Source organism: Varanus komodoensis, unplaced genomic scaffold (genome assembly GCF_004798865.1).
Source record: "Varanus komodoensis strain SLA01 unplaced genomic scaffold, ASM479886v1 scaffold104, whole genome shotgun sequence".
NCBI lineage: Eukaryota > Metazoa > Chordata > Lepidosauria > Squamata > Varanidae > Varanus > Varanus komodoensis.
Window position 1 is genome coordinate 1,172,531 of NW_025335289.1, and position 20,746 is coordinate 1,193,276.

The 20,746-nt window shown below is 72.5% G+C and overlaps 1 protein-coding gene across 1 annotated transcript in view; it reads right to left on the reverse strand.

Annotated features, from left to right (window-relative positions):
• LOC123017902 (SCO-spondin-like) overlaps nucleotides 1–20,746 on the reverse strand; it is an 80,681-nt gene that overhangs the window by 17,647 nt on the left and 42,288 nt on the right. Inside the window, 35 exon segments of the mRNA XM_044419557.1 lie at nucleotides 925–1,070; nucleotides 1,326–1,492; nucleotides 1,915–2,064; nucleotides 2,560–2,783; nucleotides 3,237–3,333; nucleotides 3,746–3,943; nucleotides 4,742–4,912; nucleotides 5,118–5,318; nucleotides 5,750–5,796; nucleotides 5,886–6,055; nucleotides 6,929–7,008; nucleotides 7,815–7,985; nucleotides 8,413–8,583; nucleotides 9,117–9,169; nucleotides 9,268–9,362; nucleotides 9,582–9,727; nucleotides 10,057–10,191; nucleotides 10,468–10,638; nucleotides 11,015–11,061; nucleotides 11,369–11,621; nucleotides 12,318–12,482; nucleotides 12,830–13,009; nucleotides 13,264–13,355; nucleotides 13,621–13,746; nucleotides 14,376–14,505; nucleotides 15,130–15,252; nucleotides 15,356–15,535; nucleotides 16,117–16,281; nucleotides 16,748–16,918; nucleotides 17,077–17,223; nucleotides 17,343–17,726; nucleotides 17,960–18,101; nucleotides 18,811–19,024; nucleotides 19,523–19,643; nucleotides 20,452–20,506. Of these exon segments, the coding sequence (XP_044275492.1) occupies nucleotides 925–1,070; nucleotides 1,326–1,492; nucleotides 1,915–2,064; nucleotides 2,560–2,783; nucleotides 3,237–3,333; nucleotides 3,746–3,943; nucleotides 4,742–4,912; nucleotides 5,118–5,318; nucleotides 5,750–5,796; nucleotides 5,886–6,055; nucleotides 6,929–7,008; nucleotides 7,815–7,985; nucleotides 8,413–8,583; nucleotides 9,117–9,169; nucleotides 9,268–9,362; nucleotides 9,582–9,727; nucleotides 10,057–10,191; nucleotides 10,468–10,638; nucleotides 11,015–11,061; nucleotides 11,369–11,621; nucleotides 12,318–12,482; nucleotides 12,830–13,009; nucleotides 13,264–13,355; nucleotides 13,621–13,746; nucleotides 14,376–14,505; nucleotides 15,130–15,252; nucleotides 15,356–15,535; nucleotides 16,117–16,281; nucleotides 16,748–16,918; nucleotides 17,077–17,223; nucleotides 17,343–17,726; nucleotides 17,960–18,101; nucleotides 18,811–19,024; nucleotides 19,523–19,643; nucleotides 20,452–20,506 (5,288 nt within the window).

Here is a 20,746-nt window from a genome sequence, read left to right on the forward strand (position 1 = left end):
AGGGGAGGGGAGGGGAGGGGAGGGGAGGGCATGCAGGACGGGCTGCCTGGGGCGAACTGGCACGCTGGCAAGAGGCGCAGGGCCGGGGGGCCCTGGCTGGCCTTGCGGGGCTCGTGGCAGAGCGTGCGGCAGCCGGGCCGGAGAGAGCCACGAGCGAGCCGGGGGGGCCCTCTTTGCTGGCCAGCAATCCAGGGAGGGGGGACGGAGCCTGGCCCCGGGCGAGGCCGCGGGACACGGCCGGGGCCCTGCCAGCCTGAGGCTCGCAGCGCTGCGGGGGTTCTCCTGCCCGCCCCGGCAAAGGGGCCGCGACCGGGCCGGGGGTCCCCCGGAGCACAGAGGCCCACAGGCAAACCATATGTGGGCTCCCGTCCAGCTTACAGGGAGGGGCCGCCGTAGGGCTCCCTCGCCTTGGCCACCAAGCCCCCCCTTTGCTCTGGACTCCTGCTCCTGACGGGGAGGGGAAGCCCCACGGGCTACCAAGGGCAGGAGCAAAACGGAGGAACCCCCCACACCCAAAGTTGCGCAGAAGAACGGGTCTATCGCCCAACAACACCTCTTGCGCCTCCGGAGAACGCTGGCTCGCTTCTTTCGGAGAGCAAAGACGCCGGCTGAGGAAGGCCGAGCCCAGCCCAGCCCGGCCCACAGCAGAGGCTCCCTTCCTCAAGGCCAAGCGCTCCGGAGCGGGGCCAGGGGGCAAGAGGGTCCAGAGGGGGAGGGAGGTGGCAGACCCTCTTGCCGGGGGGGACGGGGGGGGACGGGGGCGGGGAGCCGCCACACCACTGCGTGGCCTGCCGGGAGCTGCACGGGGGCTGAGAATCCGTGACGGCACCTCGCCCCTCCCATGGCCACCTGGGTGGGGGGAAGCGCTTCCCGCGGCCTTGCCCGGCCAGGATCGGGACGGGACGGGACGCGGGGCTCGCTCACCAGTTGCTGCAGGCCGAGTGGAGGGTGCCGTTGGGGGCCAGCTCTGCCCCCGGGAAGAGCAGCCGCCCCTCGGGCGTGCGGGGCGGATCGGCGGAGGGGCCCCGCAGCAGCCGCAGGTCCTCCTCGTGCAGAACGCAGGGGCACTCCTGAGCCAGAGAGAGAGCAGGGAAGGGTGTGTGCGGCCCCCAGCGCCTCCGCCCCGGCAAAGGCCCCCAGCCCCAGGGCGACTTTTCTCGTGGGGGGAGCAGACCACGACCTGTTTCATTGCTGGCGGCTCGGGCTGCCCGCGTGGCTCGGACGCATCCTGCCTGCTGGGCCAGGCCGGGCCAGGCCATGTGGCCGCTGAGCTCTCTGCACGCCGGGGCTCAGGTCCCGGGGGGAATGCGGGGCGGGGCACCCACCTGGACGCAGGTCCCGTTGTGCTGGAAGGTGCCCACCGGGCAGTGGCAGCCCTCCTCGCAGCCGTCCGAGAAGCACTCCACCCGGCGGGCGAGGTGGGCGCAGCTGTACGGACAGCCCTCCTCCGCCAGACACTCGCGGAACAGCCGCCCGGCGGGGCAGCCCACCTCTGCGGGGGCAAGGGCGGGCGTCAGGCACCCCGCGCACGGAGCGGCCCACCCGGGGGGAGGACATGCTCCTGCAGCGGGAGGGGGCTCCCTCCAGAGCCTGCGCCCCCAGACGAGTGGAGGGGCAGCTCCCCGCCCCAGGACCAGCCGCCCAGCCTCCTAGGGTGCAGGTCACGGGGCCCGCGGGGCCGTCCAGGGGGCTCAGGCCAAGCCCCACTCAGCTCCCCTTGGCCCTCAAGAGGTGCCGGACGAAACCCCCCCTTTCCCCAGTCAAACTGGCTCCTGACCCGGCTGGCTGGGGCTGACGGGGTGTGTCACCCGACCTGATGGGGCCCGTGGCCCCGGCATCCCACGTTCCTGGGGCTGGCGGCCTCCCGGCCCGCGAAGACTCCCCCGGAGGGCTGGGGGCCGGCGGCCGACTCACCGAGGCACACCTGGCTGTTGCAGGTCTTGCTCTGCGTGGCCAGCCCCCGGCAGCCCGGGCGCAGGCACCGGCGGGTGCGCACCTGCTCGCCGCCACCGCAGGACACGCTGCAGGGCGCCCACGGAGACCAGCCCTCCCACGCCGCCTCCTCTGCGGGGGACGGAGAGAGAACTCGAGCAGCGGGCGGGGCGGCACCCCTGCTTTCCTGCCCCGCACGCCATTCAGGGGCCGAAGGCCTGGCCCAGCAGGCAGGGCAGCCTCAGGGCTGCGGCGCGTCCAGCGGCGGGCAAACGCCCCCTCACTGGCTCCACGTGGGCAGCCTGGCACGGGCGCACCGCTGCACTCCAAGAACGGGGGGATCCCTCTCCCACCATGGCCCTGCCTTGGAGCCTGGACTCCTTGCAAGCAGAAAGCAAGCCCCTCAAGGCGAAAGCCCTCGCCTCTTCCATGCCAGGCCAGCTTTCTAGCTGGAAGGAACTCCTCCGTGAGGACGAGGCCTCCGGCAAAAGCCCAGGACAGGACGCAGCCTCAGGCAGGGGCACCGGCCCCCTCCAGCGGCCCCGTGGACCCCCAGACCAGGGCGCTGCTCCCCCCAGTCCACACTCCGCTTGCCCCGTCGGCCCGTCCCAGCAGCCCCCCCCTCACCTGGGCAGTCCGGCTGGCCGTGGCAACGCTGCTGCTGGTCGACGCGGCCCACGCAGCCCCGGCCTCCGTTCTGTGGGGCCGGGTGGCTGCACTCCCGGAAGCGGAGGCGGGCCCCCTCCCCGCAGCTGTGGGTGCAGGGCGACCAGGGCCCCCAGGCGCCCCAGCCGCCGTCCAGGCGACAGGCGGGGTCCACGCGGCACTGCAGCAGTCCGTCCGCGCACGTGCTGCGGGGGGAACCCGAGGCGGGGAATGCGCCCGTGGCCGCACAGGCTTTCTGCACACCGGCAGCACGCGCGGGAGGGCAAGGTGGGGGGCCAGGGCATGGCCTGAGGGAGCGGGGAGGCCAGGGGGGTCTTGGAGAAGGCAGGCCGCCCTTCGGGGTGCGCCCGATGCAGGGGAGGGGGCCGGCGCTGCCGAGGCGCAGAGGGAGCCTGGACCAAAGGCACGGCCTTAGAGCGGGGGGGGGGGGCAGCCTGCGCCCATGGGGTGCCCCAGGGCCCCTCCCCTGGGCCTGCCCCCCCACCTGATGGCTGCCAGCACTCCTGGGATTGGGCAGAAGGCAGAAGCCCCCAGCCTCAAGTTCCCTCCAGCTTCTCAGGCCTCCAGGGTCTCCCCCACGGGAAGCCTCCCACGGAGCACCGGGGTCTCTGTGCCCACGCGCCGGCCGGCCGGCTCACCAGTTCTGGCAGGGCCCGTGCACCGTCTCGCCCGGCTCGGCGTACTCCCACCGGGGCAGCCCCGGCCAGGAAGAGAGATTCCCTCCTTCGGGGGCACCTGCAGGAGAAACAGGAGGCTTCTGCTGGGCCGCCAGCTGCGCCCCCCCCCCCCCGAGCTCTGCCGCCCCGCCGGCGCAGCCTTTTGCCGTGCCCAGACGCTCCCTGTCGCCTCGGGTGGCCGGGAGCTCCTTGGGATGCGTCTCCAGCCCCGCAGACACACTGAGCGAGGGCTGCTTCGAGGCCGAGGGGGAGAGCCGAAGGGAAGCGGGGGGACCGTGCCGAGCCGGCGTGAGGACTGCCCTGGCCACGCGGGCGGGCAGAGAGCCCTCGATCGCTGGCCCATCGCGCCAGCCGGGACCCCCATGGGGAGGCAGCAAGAGCCGCTCCGGGAGGCGGAGGCCCTCCTGCCGGACGGACGCAGCCAGGACCCCGGGCCTGCCCACCGGGGCCGCGCTCGCTCGCTCACTCACCCAGGGAGTCGCTCCGGTACTTGCAGCGGCACTCGGCCCGGCTGAGGCAGGCGCCGTCCTGCAGCAGCTGCCCCTCCGGGCAGGCACAGGCGAGCTGGCACTGGGGGCCGTCCAGGCAGGCCGTGTCCGGGTGCAGGTCCTCGCAGGTGCGTGGGCAGGCCTTGCCGCAGGGGAACGCCACCTGCCCTCCTCCGCAGTCTGGGGAGACGCGAGGGTGCAGCCTGAGCCGTGGCGCCCCCCGGGTCTTGCCCCTGGCATGCCTCTCCCCTCCCGAGCCAGGAAGCCCCTGCCCCTGTCTGGGCTGGAAGCCCCGCCTCCCCGGTTGTGCCTGATGGGAGGCGGAGGCCGCGTCCGAGGAGGCATTTGCTTGCGTGCGGGGGGAGGCTGCGCCCCGCGACAGGGTCCCCCGCAGGGGTCCCAAGCGGAGTGGGGGGGCCAGCGCCAACCCAGGGCAGAGCAGCGTCCTCTGTCCCAGAGCCGGGGGGGTGGCAAGGGCCTCCCCCTTCCCGTGCCCCTCGCCACCTCCTGGGCTGCTGGTCGCACGGGACTGGCGTGCCGGTCCACGAGCCAGACCTGCTCGGCCTCCGGGGCAGAAGCGACCTCCGCGGGGGACGCCAGTGGCCGTGCAGCAGACTCCGGCCCGCCCCGAAGGTCGCGCTTGCGGGAAGCAAGCAGCCGAGTTCACACTGCCCAGCAAAACCGGCGTGGCTTTGCTGCCAGGTCAGATGCGGGAGCCATTCTCGCCAGACTAAGTGCTGGAGAAAGCGCGGTTCCAAGGGGTTGTTGGTTTGGAGCCCGCCTGCTCCCCAGCTGGCCCAAGGCCAGGGGCCCCCACCCCAGCGGCCCGCCGGGGCTCCTGGGTGTGCTGGGTGCCAGTGCCCAGCACGGCCGGGTCGGGTGCTGCAGCCAGCAGCCCAGCACCCCCGGAGAGCCGCAGGCCGGAGCGCGCGGCAGGCGGTGCCCGCAGGCCTCAAGGTGCCCACGGCCTCGTCTCACCTCCGCAGGCGGTGTGTCCGTCGTGGCACTGGCGGCTCTGCTGGGCCTCCCCCGGGCAGGGCAGGCCCCCAAAGCGGGCCGGGGGGTTCGTGCAGCCCCTGCTCCGCACCGAGCTGCCCACGCAGGCGTCGCAGGGCGCCCACGCGCTCCAGGTGCTCCAGCCGCCGTCCACTGCAGGGGCAGAACAGCCGGGGGGGGTGAACCGGGGCTGGCACTGCCGTGGCGCCCCCCCCCAGCTTCGCTCCTCCGTCAGAGGTTGGCTGCACCTGGTGCAGTGTGGGCTGGGCATCCCCTTGCCCTGCCCGGAAGTCCAACAGGGGAGCAGGGACGTCCGGGCGCCCCCCCCCCCCAGTCCCTTGCCCCAGAGGCGGGGTACCTGGGCAGAAAGAGGCGGTGGGGCACTCCGCCCGCTGGATCTGCACCCCGCTGCTGCCGTGGAACTCCTGCACCCCCTCGCACACGGGCCCCCCGTGCTCCGGCGTGGGGCAGCCGCAGATCCGGTAGCGGGTGACCGTCTCGCTGCCACAGGTCCTGGCGCAGGGGCTCCAGGGCGCCCAGTCACACCAGCCCCCTGGGACTGGAGCAGAGCCAGGTCGGTCACATGCTCCCGGGCCCCTCCCGCAAGGCAGGCTCGGCATCCGGCCCAGGGCAGGTGGGGGGGGCGGGAGGGGGCACTCCAGAGCCCTGCTGTGGGTGAGGGGGCAGGGCCCCCCTGAGCTTGCGGGGCGGAGGAGGCGCTGGGTGAGTGGCCGCAGACCGGGAGGCAGGCAGGGAAGGCGCCCCTCCCTGCAGAGCCCTGCCTCCCGCGGCCCCTTCCCCAAACGGGGGCCCTCCGGACGTGCTGACCGACAGCCCCCAGCATCCCCAGCTCAGCTCGGCGGAGCCGGAAGGCACCACTTGCGGAAGGCCGTCCCCACCGCAAAGAGCAAGCACGCCGGGAGGAGGGCCGCTGGTCGTGGGAGTGCCCTGCGCCCCCCCCCATGGTGCCAGCCGCCCCCCCCGACTCACCGGCGCACGGCTGGTCGGTGCAGGCCATCCTCCCCTGGACGCAGGTGCTGCAAAGGCAGGCGGCGTGAGATGCCCGGAGCAGCCGGGGCCCCGCAGCGCCCCCGGGACCCCCGCGCCCCCCCGCCACTGGCCTCACCAGCTGTTGCAGCCGTCGGGGAGCGAGACGCGCTCCCCCGGCAGGTGCCGGCGGCCGGTGCGCAGGTCCAGGCAGGTGCAGGCGCGCAGCTCCACGCAGACCGTGCCGTTCCCGGCCAGGGCTCTCCCGCTGGGGCAGTAGCAGCCCGGCTCACAGGTCCACAGGCAGTGCTGGGGAGGATAGGAGGAGGGCGTGAGCCCCGGGGCCGGGGCCGTCTCCACCGGGGGGCTGTCCGAGCCCCGCTGGGGGCCCTATCCTGCGGCACGTTTGCTTTCAGTGGGAGCAGAGAGAGAAACAAGGGGCTGCACCTCGTCAGGAATGCGGCTCCCACACGGCCACCATAGAGTCTGGGGGAAAGCACGGCAACTGCAGGAGCCACTCTAGGTATCCAGTCTCCGTGTGCAGACCACTGAGGAAGGGGCAGGCCGCCCAGGCAGGAGCAGCGCACCCTGGGATGGAGCTCCAGCCACAGAGGCCGATGGCACACATGCTGCCGGCGGCCCGACTGGAGGGGAGTGGGAACCTCGTGGGCATCCGGCAACCTTGGCCAGCCGGGAGACAATGCCGCACGGACACCACACAGCACGTTGAGCGCTATGTGCAAATCGAAGATGAGCGTTTTCTTTTCTTTTCCTTGCAAAGCAAGTCGCTAGCCCTCACGGTTGTCAAAGGGATAGCTCAGAAGCGTCCCTCAAGTCTTTCCTTCCCCTTCCCTGATTCAAAAGGCTGGGCCCCAGAAAACATTCTGCAGAATGAAATGCTGAACGGGCAGGATTTATTCTGGCTGCAGAGGCTGGGATTGAGGAGCCAAAAAGAACGCGCGGGTCGTGGGGTTCCCCCCTGAATCTAGGGGCGTGCTTTTCCTGTCCACGTGCGGGGGGCTGCCCTCCTCCGTCTCTCTGGGGAGCCCACAAAGGGGCAGGTCCTTCGGATCCCTCGCAGGCTTTGCCCCAGGGAGAACGCAGGGCTGGGAAGAAGGGCCGGCTCGGGCCGAGGCCGTGGGGCCGGGGGGGGGGGGGGGGGCGCACGCCGGCGAGCCTCACCGTGATGTCGTCGCAGGTGCGTGGGCAGGGGGGGCCGCAGCGGCTGTAGCTGGAGCCCTCCACGGCGGAGCAGTTCGGAGCTGCGCAGAGGGGCACCAGGTGAGGGCGGGAAGGGGCGGGGGGCGCCGCCGGACCCCCACCCTGCAGCGCGACCCACCGTCTCCCCGGCTCCCCACGAAGGAGCTGCCATTCAGCCCTGCCCCAAAGCGGCCCAGCGCAAGCCTTTTCCGGCCTCCGGGGAAGATGGGCTTTGTCGGAGGGCTCTCCCCACTCCCCCTTCCCAGGAGGGGGCAGGGCTGCTCCCTGAAAGCCCCCCGGAAGTGCCGGACCAGCCACCGGCTCCAAGCCGGGCCTACCTTGCAGGATTGCTGAGAGGACCGAAGTGCGCCGCTCTCAGGAAATGTGGTGGAGAAAGGGTGGAACAGGCATGTAAGCAGTTCGACTTCTCCAGCCTGATGGGTTGGACTACAGCTCCCATCCTTCCCAGTCAAAATGGCTCATGGGAATTGCAATCCAACACACCAGGCAAAGAATAAATGACATCGCCCTCCGCCCTGGAGTCACATAAAAGCACCAGATTTTCTATTTTTATTTTTTGCTTTAGTGCTTCTGACCGAACGTTTATCTGGACATCTTTCCGGCGACAAGGAAGCCAGAGCGGCTCCCGGGATCCACCTCCGCTCCGCGCCTTCGTCCTCCAACAACCCTGCGAGGTAGCCTAGCTGAGAATCGGAGACCGGCCCAAGCCCCGCGGGGAGCAGCTGAACCCGGGTCCGCCAGGCCTGCGCACGGTGGGGGCAGAACCCCCCCCGGAGCCGAGGGAGCCCCCCGCCCCAGGGGATGCTTCCAGCCCCAGGCTTGGGGTCGGCGTGCTCTTCGGACCCACCTGGACACGGGTCCAGGCCGCACGCCTCCACCTGGGTGGGGGGCCCCTCGCAGTAGTCCCCGCCCCCCTGCGGGGCAGGACTGTCGCAGGCCCGCGTCCGGCTCCGCATGCCGCCCCCGCAGCTGACGGTGCAGCCGGTCCACGGGCTCCAGGCCCCCCAGCCCCCGCTCCCTGCAAAACACAACAGGGGGGGAATTGGCCCGCCGGCTTGGCACGCGGCGGCCCCCGGGGTCTCCGGCGGGAAGGACCCCCGCCAGCTCTCCGAAGCCCCCCTGGGGGACGCCGCTGGTCCAGGCCCCCCCCCCATTGCACGCACACCCCATAGACGCCACACCCCACGCGAGTGGCCCGCCAGGCCTCGCCACGGGCAGCGGCTGTGGGGCCGGCACGGCACGGCAGTTCCTCCACGCCCCGGACGACCCACACCGGGAGGGGCCCCCCACGGGACCCGGCCAGGTCCCGGTTCGGTGCCCCCAAGCCGGCACCTCGCGGGGGCCGGGGCCGCGCCAGCCGGGGGACCGGAGGGGCTGGCGCGCGGGGCAGTCAAAGGGGCCCCTCGGGCAGGCCGCCGGGCGACGGCGGAGGCGGGGGCACTCACGGGCGCACGGCTGCAGGTGGCAGGGCCTCTCCTCGTGAGCAGGCCCCAGGCAGGGCGCTCCCAGGCCGGACGGAGGTGGCTCCGTGCAGAAGTGGTGCCGGTTCTGCAGCCCCAATCCGCAGGAGGCCGAGCACGCGCTCCAGGACGTCCACTCCGCCCAGCGGCCGTTCACTGGCGAGGGGGAGCAGGAGGCTGAGCGCGCGGGGCCCGGCGGGGAAGCGCCGGGGGCCCGTCCGGGCTCCTGCGGCCACCCCAGCCTTTCGGGGGCCACAAGGGCAGAACCACCGGAAAGCCCCGGAGGAGGAAGCAGCCACCGGGAAGGGGAACGGGCAAAGGGGCCTGGCCGGGGGTGGGGTGGCTCCCGGGGGTTCCCGGGGACAGACCCAGGCCCCACAGGCCGGATGGAGCAGAAGGTGGGGGGCAAGGCCGGGAAAAGGACGCACGTTCCAGGGCCAGAGCCGGAGCAGAGTGCTCCAGGGGACCCGCAAAGCGCCCCAGGAGGCTGCGGGGGATGGAACCTTTTCTGGGCACACGCAGCGGGCTGCCCCGCTTCGGCAGCCTCCCCCTCCTGACTTGGTGCCCCCGGGAGTTGGCCCACAACAGCCATCGCGCGCAGCAGGGGTGCCCTGGCCGCAGGCCGTGGCCCGGTGCCTCTGCGGGGGGCTCCCTCGGAGCAGGAAGGCCGCGCCGTGGGCCGGACTCACCGTCTCCGCAGGCTGCACGGGAGCAGTTGCCCACCTGGCCGGAAACGCAGGAGCTGCGGGGGAAAGCGCCCGGAGGGGGCGGGTCAGCTGCGCTCTGGGAACGGAAGCAGCGCGCTGGGTGCCCGGAGGCAGCGATAGAGGTGGCACTGACCAGTTCTCGCAGCCCCTGGGCACGGCTTCTCCGGGGGCGTACAGCATCCCGTCCGCGGCGCAGGGGCAGGCCTCTCTCGGCACACAGAGATTGTCCTGCAGGCAAGGAGGGGGGCACCAGCTCAGGGGGAGGAAGGGGCCCCCACGCTGCTCCCCGCCCCCTCCCGGCAGGTGACCCACACCCGGGAAGGAGGGGAGCCCCCAGCCCGGCCGATTTGGAGCCTCCGGACGAGGCCCGTGCGCTCGGTGCCGCTGGAGCCTCCGTCGGGGCAAGAGGGTGGGGGGGGCGAGAAGAGTGCGGCTTGCCCCACTCACCAGCAGGACGGCCCCCGGCGGGCAGTAGCAGCCGGGCCGGCAGGCCCCGTCCGCACGTGGCTCCAGGCTGAGCTCCGCACAGGAGGCCGGCTGAGTGGCGCACTCCTGCCACACCTTCCCCGCCGGGCACACGCCGGGCACCTCCCCTGGGCGAAAGGGCAACGCAGAAGAGGGTGGGCGACTGCCCCAGGCGGCCTGCCCCTCGGGGCCGCGGGCGGTCTGGCGTGGCGGACCCCGTGCGGCCGGAGCGGCCCAAGAGCTCAGCGCGGCTCCGTCTGGTGCGGCCACCGTGCGCCCCCGCCACCCTCCCATGCACCCCCGCGGCTGCGGTGCGTTCCTGGGCTGCCGCTCCCGCCTCTCAGCGACTCCGCGCCGCCCGGTCTCCGCTTGCACGGGGTGGCGCAAACGCGCCAGAGGAGCGGCGGAGTGCCCGATCTCCGCAGGGGGCGCGTGCCCGGCTGCGCGAGGGACTCACCCGTGCAGGGGTGCAGGTGGCACGTGGCGAACTCGGTCCTGCGCAAGGCGGCCACGCCGGCCCTCGTGCGGTTCCGGTAGCCGCCCCCGCACGGCACCGAGCACTCCGACCAGGGCCCCCACTCCGCGCCGGCACCTGGCCAAGGGCGACAGCGGGGAGACTCAGCCCCCGAGGGCCTGAACCGGGAGCTCCGGGAGGGAGACCCCTGCTGAGCCCTCCTCATCTCGCGGGTGAATCGGGCTGACGGGAATGCGGGAAAGGCACTCTGCGCATGCGCAGAGATACCCTTCCGCAGCCAGCTCCCCGAAACTGGAACGGCGGCAAGGCGGGGCCAGGCTCCATTTCTGCCCGGGCAGCGGGGGGCGCCCTCCTCCGCCCCCACGTCCTCCCGCCCCGCTTCGCTTGGCTCACCCGGGCAGGGCTGCAGGCTGCAGAATCCGACCTCCACGTCGGCCCCCTGGCACGGCTCTCCTCCGGCGCTGGCGGCGGGGTCGGAGCGGGAGCGGGAGCGCCACCGGGTGCCCACGTTGCAGGAGCGGCTGCAGGGCCCCCAGGTGCCCCAGGCGCCCCAGGAGCAGTCCACTGCAGGGGGGGCGGGAGACGCTCAGGAGCTCCCCAGAATCAGCCCCCCAACCCCTCGCAGCCCTCCCTGGGAAGACGGATGTGCCCCCTGTGCAGGCCGGGGGGGCACCGAAGTCAGCCGTGTGCCCGCCCACTTGCCCGCCTCCTCGCGGCACCTCGCAGCTCCTGGCGACGATCCTGCGAGGGAGGCTCGGCTGACCGGGAGGGTTAGGGTTAGGGGGGGCTGGCACGTCCGACCCACCCTCGCTCCCCCCACGGGAACGCCAGCTCAGGAAACGGGCCCCTCGGCGGGGAGCCCCACGTCTCCTCTCCTGGGGCTGCTTCCAGCTGGGGAGGGGGCTGGCCCAGCGGGAGGAAGGCCCTCGTGGCCCGTTACCTGGGCAGGGCCGGGCGCCGCAGACCATCTCCCCGTCCGTGCAGGTGCTGCAAAGGAAGAGCGAGACGTTCCGAGCGTCTCTGTCCCGCCGAGGGGGGGGGGGGGGGGGGCAGGGCTGGGGCCAGGGGGGCTGGGGCCGGCATGGGCCAGGATTCTCTGGGGAACAGCCCCGGTGGGGAGAGGGAGCCCCCAAGGAGGGCTGGGGGGCTTCAAGCGGAGCTGCCGCCCGGGACCTCCACCCCGGTTAGCGTGGGAGGCCCCAAGCTGGCTGCTCTGGAGCAGGGGGCCAGGGGCCCAGACCTCGGAAGATCCCCCACGCCCCCCGCCCCCCAGGCCGGGGCCCAGCACCCGTACCAGTTGTTGCAGGCATCCAGGGGGACGGTGCTGCCCGGCGGGTGGAGGGCCCCCCCGGAGAGGCAGGGGCAGCGGCTGGGCGGCACGCAGGCCTCACCCCACAGGAAGAGCCCCTCGGGGCAGCGGCAGCCGTCCTGGCAGCGGGAGGCGCACTCCACGCCGGGGCCCCGGTCCAGGCAGAGCCGCGGGCAGGCCCCCCCGCGGCGCCGGCACTCCTCGGCGGTCTGGTACACCATGTTCCCCGGGCACAGCGCTGCGGGCGAGGGAGAGGGGGCTCGCCGTGAGGGCGCGATCCGAGGCGAGGGGCCGATCACGTGAAGCCAAGCGGGGGGGATTCCTGCCCATGTCGCCCCTCCCTTTATAGCCCCCTTTCTCTAGGGACCTGCAGGGGGGAACCTTATGCGCTGCGCCTCCCCCCCGCTGCCCTCACAACCCCCCTGTGAGGTGGGCCGGGCTGAGAGAGAGTGGGGGCCGGGGTCACCCACTGCGCTCTGCCGCAAGACAGATTTAGGCTGAGGCTTCCCAGCCGGAGTCTGAACCTCGAGTTCGGTCCAGAGGCAGCCCGTGGAAGACGACGCAGGGCATGTGCAGAAAGCTACCTGCAGAAGCGGCTTTTTAAGAGCGCTCAGCACACCATCGGCCCGTGTGCCCCCCACCACACATGCCCCACGGAAACTGGGGCCGTGGGAGGCAGAACTTCGACTGGAAAGCAGCGGGAAGAAAGGGGCTAAAGGCCCCTTCCCTGGGCCTCAGCTGGGACCCCTGTGGCTCCCCTGGACCCCCCTCACAGCGGGAAGGATGAAGAAGCCGCGTCCAGAGGCGAGGGGCTGCCCCCCACACCCGCAGCGGGCCCTCGGGCAGGAAGCACTGTGCCCCCCCCCCCCCCCCCCCCCCCCCCCCCCCCGGGCGGGGGGGCGGCCCAGTGCAGCCGCGGGGGCACGAGCCGTACCTGCGCAGGGCTGCGTGTTGCAGTCCCGGGCCTGGAGCAGCGGCCCAGAGCAGCCCGGCCCCCCGTAGGCGGGGTCGGAGCAGGAGCGGTTGCGGGTCTGGACGCCGGAGTCGCACGGGGCCGAGCACGCCGTCCAGGCCGCCCAGGGGGCCCAGATGCCTTGCACTGGGAGGGGGGGCAGAGCAGAGCCGGGTCAGTGTGGGGGACGCCCCAGGCCCCAGCTCCACTCCCAGGTACGCCGGAGAGGCGGGGGGCCTGCTGCGTGGCCCCCGCATCGTCCTCGCACGGCGTCTGAGGCGCCGTTATTCCGGGGCAACCAAGCAGTTTCCCTAAGGAGCTTCTGTACTTCAGCAAAGAGCCCGCCGGGACTCTTTGGCACTCCGCGCTAGCCTCACACGGCCCCCGCACGCCGCCCCGAGGGAGCCCCCTAGCGCCTTGCAAAGTCTCGGCCAGCCGGCCGGCCGGGGGTCCAGGGGGCCCGGCCCAAGCGCCCCACCGCCGTCCGCTCGCACCTGGGCAGGGGGGCGTGTCGCAGGGCTGCTGCTGCTCGGTCTCCCCGTCGCAGGCCGGGGCCCCCGCGGAGCCGTCGCAGTGCCGGAAGCGCTTCCGCAGCCCCACCGCGTCCGGGGCGTAGAAGCAGGTCTTAGAGCAGGGCGACCAGGGCGTCCAGTTGCTCCAGACGAGGGACACCTCTGGCGGGCAGAGAGGACGCCTGAGGGGCCGCCGGTTCCCGGGGGGCTCCCAGCTGCCGTCATGGCGGGCGAGGGCGCGAGAGGCGCTCGGGGAGGGGGGCCTGCCAGGGAACAGCTCCCAGGCGCCCGTGGGCCCACAGCCCGGCTCCCACCCCGGGGCACTCGGCGGGGACCCGGTGCCACCGGGCGAGGCGCCAACCGACCGACCGACCGGCAGCCGCCCCCCCTTCCGCCCCGTGTCCCGGGGTGCCTACCTGCGACGCAGGGCGCGTGGCACTCGCGCACTTCCTGGGCATCCCCCTGGCATGGGGCGCCCCCGTTGGCGGCCGCTGGGTTGGACGGGGATCTGCAAGGGGGCAAACGGACCCTTTGAGGACCCTCCGGACGGACGGGGCTTTTGGGAGGGGGAGGGGGCAAAAGGGAACGGAGACGGTTGACCGGCATGCAGCCTGCGGTGCTCCAGGCGACCCACACGAAACCTTTTCCGCCAGCCTCCACTCTGGGCCTCCCAGGGGAGGAAGGGGGTTCTGCGGGCTGCAGACGGCCGGCGGGTTGCTGGAAGGCCGCCTCCGGGCAGGGCAACCGGGGACCCTCCGCCCCCAGCCCCCTACCTGAACCTCTGCTGCATCCCGATCCCGCAGCTCCGGCCGCAGGGCGACCACGGGGACCAGGCTGACCAGCCGCACGGCACCGGGCAGGCCACCGAGTCGCAGGTGACCACGCCGTCCAAGCAGACGCTGGGGGGAGCACAGCTCGTAAAGGGGGCTGCCACGCCCACGCAACCCCCTCCCCCGGCCACCCGCTGGCCCTGGGGACGAGCACAGACCCCAGCTGCCCAGGACCGGGGGTGTCAGTTCTCCCTGCAGGAGGGGGACATGCCAGTCTGACCCCCAGCCATCCCATGCCCCCGCCCTCCTGGAAGGCTGGCCTGGCTTCCCCCAGCGGGCATCTGTCCCCAGAGCCAACCGTGGGTGGGATGAACGGGAGACGGATGATTGCTGTGGTCAAACGGAGGCCTGGCTGATCTGGGGGGGGCAGTCTTGCCAGGCGCAGGGGGGCCCCCACGGGCATCCAAGGAGCCAGAGGTCATGCCGCTTCGAGTGCGTGCACGGGTGGGAGGCCTCTGCCGGGTGTGACCTGAGCGGCTGGGGGCCAGCCTGGATGCTGCAGTGGCCGGTGGGGTGGGGGGGCCCTGGGGAACGGCGGGTCCCCACTCTGCACTGAACAGTGGTGGGGCCCACCCCGCGGCTCGGGTCTCCCTGCCCTCCAGCACCATCTGGAAAGACCCGGAAAGCCTGGGGCAGGGCGGGCGGAGCGGCTCCTCGAAAGGTGGGGGACAGGGGGGCTCGCATGGGGGGGGGCTCACCACTGGCTGCAGTTGTCGCGCAGGAACATCTCCCCGGGGAGGCGCCACTCGCGCTCGAAGAAGCAGCGGCACTGGCTGACGTTGACGCAGCCCCCATCCTGCAGGAAGAGCCCCGGCGGGCAGCGGCAGCCTGCGGGGCGCGCCATCAGTGGGGGCCTCGGGGGGCCCTCTCGGGGCCGGGCCGGGCCGGACAGGCGCCCCGTAGCTTCCTGCTGCGGGCTTCTCCACCGCAGTGCCACGTCCCGTCGCCCCTGCCCAGGGAGGCCCGGCACACGCCAAGGGGAGGGGGCCCTGCAGCCTGGTCTGGCTGGGGGGGGGCACTCCCGGAAGTCCCGGCACACCGGAGTCCTGAGTGCCACTGCCCAGAGCAGCCCGGCCAGCTGCAGAAGGGCCGGTGTCGGGACAGGCAGGAGGCCGCTCCCTCCACCCGGAGCCCCCTGGGCAGGGGCGGCTGGCGGAGCGCGGAGGACCCCCCCCCCGGGAATGTCATTATTGGGCTCCATTTCCACCCAGCCTTCTTCCTGCCGTGAGGAGCCCAGGGCGGTTCACACAGCCCCCGCTGCTCCCTCTCTTCTCACAGCAACCCTGTGAGGCGGGCCAGGCCGGGAATCAGCGGCTGGCCCCAAGTCAGCCCGTAGCGGCCACGGCCGAGCGGGGACCTGCCCGCGGCGGCCCCCAGCCTTCGGTCCAAGGCCTGGGCACTGCCCCACGGCGGCCCCCCGGGGTCCCGCTCGCCCCCCGGCCGGGTGCTCACCCTCGACGCAGCTGCTTGGGCAGCTCGCCCTGGCGCTCAGCTGCTGGCAGGCCTGGGGGCACGGCGCCACCAGCCCCCGCTGGCAGTGCTCCGCCTGCACGTACACCATGTCCGGGCCGCAGTCTGGAGCGCAGACAGGGGAGGGGTCAGCGCCTGGCGGGGCCGGGGTGGGCGAGGGCGCGGGCCCGTTTAGGGAGCCCCCAGCCGGTCACGCCGGGCCACCCACCGCGGGCGTCTCCGCAGGGCTGCTGGTTGCAGGGCTCCGTCTGCACGGCGTCCCCGGGGCAGGGCTGCCCTCCGTTCTTGGGCGGGGGGTCGGCGCAGGCCCGGGCGCGGCTCCGGACGCCCCCCCGGCACTCGGCGTCGCAGTCGGACCATTCGCCCCAGCCGGCCCAGGCGCCGCTCACTGCGCAGAGAGAACACGGCTGGGCCCTTGCCTCCCGCGGGCACGGGGCGAGGATCGCGGCACGGCTCGGGGGTCCCCTCCTGCCCCCTGCTCAGCCGGCACACCAGGAAAGAGCCCCCCGCTCTTTACCCCTGAGTGCAAAACTGCCCCCTCAGGCCACCCCCCCATCCCCGTCCTCCCCGCTGTGGGGGCTTTCCTGCTCTTCCGAGTTTGTTTCTCTGCCCCCAAAGGCCAAGCAGCTCCCCCGCCCGAGGCTTAGCTGCTGCCAGCCACGGCTCGGAGCTGAAACATGGTGGGGTCTGTGGTCCTTCAGCCCCCCACTTCATGGCAGACCACCCCTCTTCCTGCGTGGGCCCCCTCCCACAACTGCCCTGCCGGGATCGCTGCTCCTGAAGGAGACCCCCCCCCTTCCATTTGCCGGAGGAACCCGGTTTTCCGAGCCTTTCCGAACGTGCCCCCCACCCACCCGGAGACGTGGCAAGTTCACGTTTCCTGGGTCTTGGGCGCGTGTGCAGGGCCCCCCAGGCCTGTGAGGGGCCTGGGGCCCCCATGCGCTCGCAGCAGCCGCCGGACGAGCCTACCTGGGCAGGCCCGCAGGAAGCAGGAGCGGCTGTCGAACTCGTCGCGCTCGCAGCGGCCCCCCGGCAGGGCACTGCGCAGCTCGTCCCGGCGCCGGAAGGTCACCCCCAGCCCGCACGACCGGCTGCAGGCGCTCCATGCGCTCCAGGGGGACAGGATGCAGTCCACTGCGGACGAGGCGAGGTGCGGGTTAGGGCAGGATGCGACCGCAGGCAACCCCAGACCCCGGCGGCAAGGCTCTCACCGCAAGGAGCACAAGAGGAACCAGGCTGCATCAATTGCTCTTTAAAAAGTTTTAAAGCCCAAATGGGCGTTTTGTGTAGTCTTAAAAGGAGAGAGAAACATGGAAGCAGCTAAATGCAAAGCGCAGCGATGCGACACAGCCCTGGCGGAAAACAAGATTTAAAGGGCCTGGGAGAGCCAAAAGCTCTTCGCTTGGCGCCCGCAGAGCTCTCTCGGGAAGAGGTTCCACGATTCGGGGGCCACCGCAGAAAAGGCCCTTGGTCTGAAGCGGGGCCCCATCGCCAGGGCCAAATCCTGCCCGCACACCTTGTGCCAAGCGCACAGCTGACCGAAATACGCAATTCACTTCCCCCCGCCTCCCCCCCCCCCACGCCACGCCAGGCCACGCACCGCAGCTGGCCTCGTCCGACCCGTCCTGGCAGTCGGGGTGGAGGTCGCATCGCCGCTCGGGCGCCAGGCACTCGCCGCTGCCGCAGGAGAACTGCTTGGAGGAGCAGGCGCTGGGGGGGCCCAGGGGGGGCAGGGGCGCCGGAGTGGGGACCCCGGGAGCCGTCGGGCGCCCTGCGAAGAGGACAACGTGGCCGGCTTCAGGCCTGCAGGGACGCTGACAGCGTGGAGCGGGGAGGGGACTCGCCGGGAGCCGGACGGGCCGGCCTGGGGGCCGCGGATGAAGGGGGCGTCCTGCCCTGGGGGAAAGACCCCCGGCTGGGGGGGCTCACCGCAGTGCGTCTCGTCGGAGCCGTCCAGGCAGTCCTCCTGGCCGTCGCAGACGAAGGCCGCCTCGACGCAGCCGAGCAGCTCGCAGGTGAACTGGCCCCGCGTGCAGAGCGTCCGGGGCAGCCCAGGGCTGGGGGCGTGCGGCGACGCTGTCGGAGAGGAACGGGGTGCTGGTGGGACCCCGGACCGGCTGCACAGACGGCCTGTCCTGGCCCAGGCGGGGAGCCAGGTTTGGGCCGGGCGCTGTCCGTGGGGTGCCCCAGCTTACCTGCGAGGGAGGGTCTCGGGCCGGGGAGGGTGCGGGCCGCAGGCAGCCCTGTGATGCCGGGAGCCCCCGTCACCCGGCCTGGTCCCAGAGGAGCCACCTGCCGAGAGGTGGGCCAGGAGGAGCCCCGGGTCGCTGGGGACGAGCCCGGAGGCCGGGTGGCTGCTGGAGGCAGCATGGAGGGGCTGACGCCAGGGCCTGCTGGAGAGCCGGTCCCGGGAGCCTGCGTGGCAGCCGGCTTCACAGTCGCCACTACAGGAGGCGGGGGCGCCCGTGTCCCCGGGGAGGTCCGTGGAGGAGATGCCGCCCACGTGTGGGAGAGCGCGGTGCCGGCCATTCCTGGGACCCAGGTGGGGGCGGTCCTCACGCCCGCTGCGGGCTCCCTCTCTGCATGGGACAGGAACGGGCATCAGTCAGCAGGAAAGTAGCGTCTGGCCTCCAGCCTTGGCCACATGGGGGGGCTGCCCCTGCTGCAGCCCCCCACCCCTTCCCAGACTTCCCGGGCAGGGAGGAGGGAACAGCCACAGGAGCCGCGCGAGCCCCAGGCAGACGGCCCCGCGACCGAGTCCGGCCCCCTGGGACCGCCCCACTGCCCCCAACCGCAGCCCGGCCCCACTCACTCCAGGGGCAGCCGAAGGCCTCCATGCGCAGGGCCAGGCGCCCGCGGAACCGGGTGGGCACGAGGCGCAGGACACGGGCCAGGATGGCCGGGCTCAGCGCCTGCCGCACGGGGGTGCTGCTGTCGGAGTTGCCCTCCAGGACCTGTGGGGAGGGGCGTGAGAGGCGGAAGAGCCGTGGGGCGGGGGGCGCCTGTCACGGCCCCTTGGAAGCAGAGCGCCCGGAAGCAAGGCTCTGAGGCACGAACCTGACGGGGGGCGGGGGGGTGAAAAGCAAGCAGGCCGAAGCCCCGGCGGCAGGGCTCGCCCCCCGCCCCAGGACGGCCTTATGAGCTGGAAATTTCAGACCCTGACTCTGAAGCCTGGGGGGGCGGGGGGCTCAGGACGCCGGGCTGCAGCGACGAGGCCAGCCAAAGGGCTGGTGGAAAGCAGGCCGCCTCGGGCTCGGGACAGCACGGCGGGCCGGCGAGGCCGATTCCTCAGCCCGGCTGTTGCCGCCAGGGCAAAGAAGCAAGCCGGCTGAGCGAGGCCGGTGCTCCCACCGTGCAACTCCCTGCGGGGGGAGCAGGGCCGGGCGGACCCAGCCTGGGATCGTTTCTGGCCGTCGGCAGGGACAGGGACGGACCCGGCATCCGCGGGGGGCGCGGGGGGATGCTTCTCGCTGACAGCGGCAGCCTTTCCCCTGCTGCAGGACAGAGCCGGCGGGAACCCTCGCACCTCAATCCGCCGCGGCTCCCCACATTTTGGCCCAGGAACACCCCCCTCCCGTGGGGACTGCGGTGAGGCCCCGGGGCATCGGGGAGTGGGCATGGCGGGGGGCGGCGGCGTGTCCGTGAGCCCCCCTGCAGCAGTACCTGGGCTGCTGCGGGGGTGTATCCGGCCCGGGAGTAATTCCAGAAGTGGATCCCGTCGCTGCTGTGGAGCAGCCGGTAGTGGGAGACGTAGCCCCGGGCGCGGCCCCCACCCTGGGTGGCCACGGCGGTGACGAAAGTGGGCTGCAGGAAGTCCACCTGGAAGTACGGTCTGGGGTCGGCCTCGCGCGGGCTCCACCCGGGCGCCATGTCCTGCCTGGGAACGGAGGGAGCGCACCAGGCGCCGTCACACGCGGGGCCCGGACGCTCCTGGGGCACATGGGATATGCGCCTGGCTGCTTTCATTCCCAGACAGCCGCGAGGAGCCCCAGGAACGGTGGGTGGGAGGCGGCGCTCCCCCGTGCCCCCCTCCCATCCCTACGGCCCCCCCTGGGCAAGCATGAGGGTGTTCGCGGGTGTGATCGCCCGACACGGGGGGTGCAGCGCCCTCGGCCCAGGACCGAACGAGCCCCTCCGGGGGTCCGCGTCCAGCCTCGTGGGCCCCCCGGTGACCACCCGCTTCCCGTGGCCAGCGACCCCCCGTGGGGGCCTCGTGGCTGCTGCTCATTCCCACTCCCCTTCTGAGAGTCACCGTCCCCCTGCCGCTGGACGGAGGAGCTGGTGGTGGAGGGCGCCCCCGGCGTGCCCCCCTGGCGTGCCCCCCCGGCACTCTCCCCCCCGGCCCCCTTTGATCTTCCGTGCCCCCACCGCTTACAGGTTGGGCTCCATGTTGAGACGGCCGGCGTCGGGGGGGCTCCCGTCCCGGGAAGAGGAGGCGCTCAGCTGCGGGGAGGGGATCCGCCCGTCCTCCAGGCCCAGGGGGGCGCTGCAGGACCCTGCGGGAGAGAGAGCCCCCCAGAGCATGAAGGGGGCTGCCGCTCCCCCTGCGTGCCCCCAGGGACACGCGGAGACCGAGCACAAAGCGCTTCAGGGGCACAGCCCGGCAGCTGCTACAACAGCCCTCTGAGGTAGGCCGCTTCAGGCCCCCAGCTCCCCCCGAGCCACGGTGGGCGCAGCAAAGCGGGGGAAGCCCCTCAAAGAACGGGGGCTGCCCACGGTCCACCTGGCAGGGGCTGGGGGAGCCCCCTTGGCGATTCGGGCAGGGTGGAGGGAGCCGCGTCGTACCTGGCGGGGTGGGAGTGAAACCCTCGGGAAACGGCCATCCGCTTGGGGACACCTGGACAGGTGGAGTGAGAGAAACGGACCGCGCTTACCTTTCATTGAGCTGCCTGCTTGAGGCTCACTCAGCAAGCCGCCGGGATGCTAAATTTAAAAACGTGACACTCGCAGCCCGAGCATCAGCGGGACTGAAGCCAAACCAAGCCGGGCAAAGCACAGAGACAGTGAAGCCCCGCTGGGAAACGGGCCGAAATGGCCCTGTTGGCTGGGAATGATGGGCATTGAACCCCAGGCGCCTGGAGGGCACCGGCCGGGGGAGGCTGCTCTGCGTGGCCGCAGGCCCAGGACATTGTCTGGTGTCTGTGGACCGGCCCCGTGGCGCTGCCTTCCCCCTCTGCCTCCACAGCCTGCTGCCTCCGGGGAGCTCCCAGGGGTCCCTGCCCACCCCCTGCACACCATTCCAGCCACCCCGCTCCCTCCGCAGCCACGTGGGCCGCCGCTGGTCTGCCAGGGCCGTCCTCTCACCTGGGCTGGGCGGGCCACGGAAGGTCCCGGCGGATGCGTCTCCCATGTCCGTGAGCTGCAGGAAGCATCGCAAGGGACTCAGTTAGCAGGCTGCCCCAAGGACCGGGGAGAGGGAGGGGGCCCCAGGGGACGGTCCCTCTTGATCTTGAGCGCACAGTGGGAACTCCTGTCTCAAGACAGAGGGACTCCTGCCCACGGGCAGAGGTTCCCCGCATGCTCCCTATCTTTCTGAAATAAAATGCGCCAAGAAATGGTAGGGAGTTGCTGTGGAAGATGGATCCGCAAGGGCTTGAGT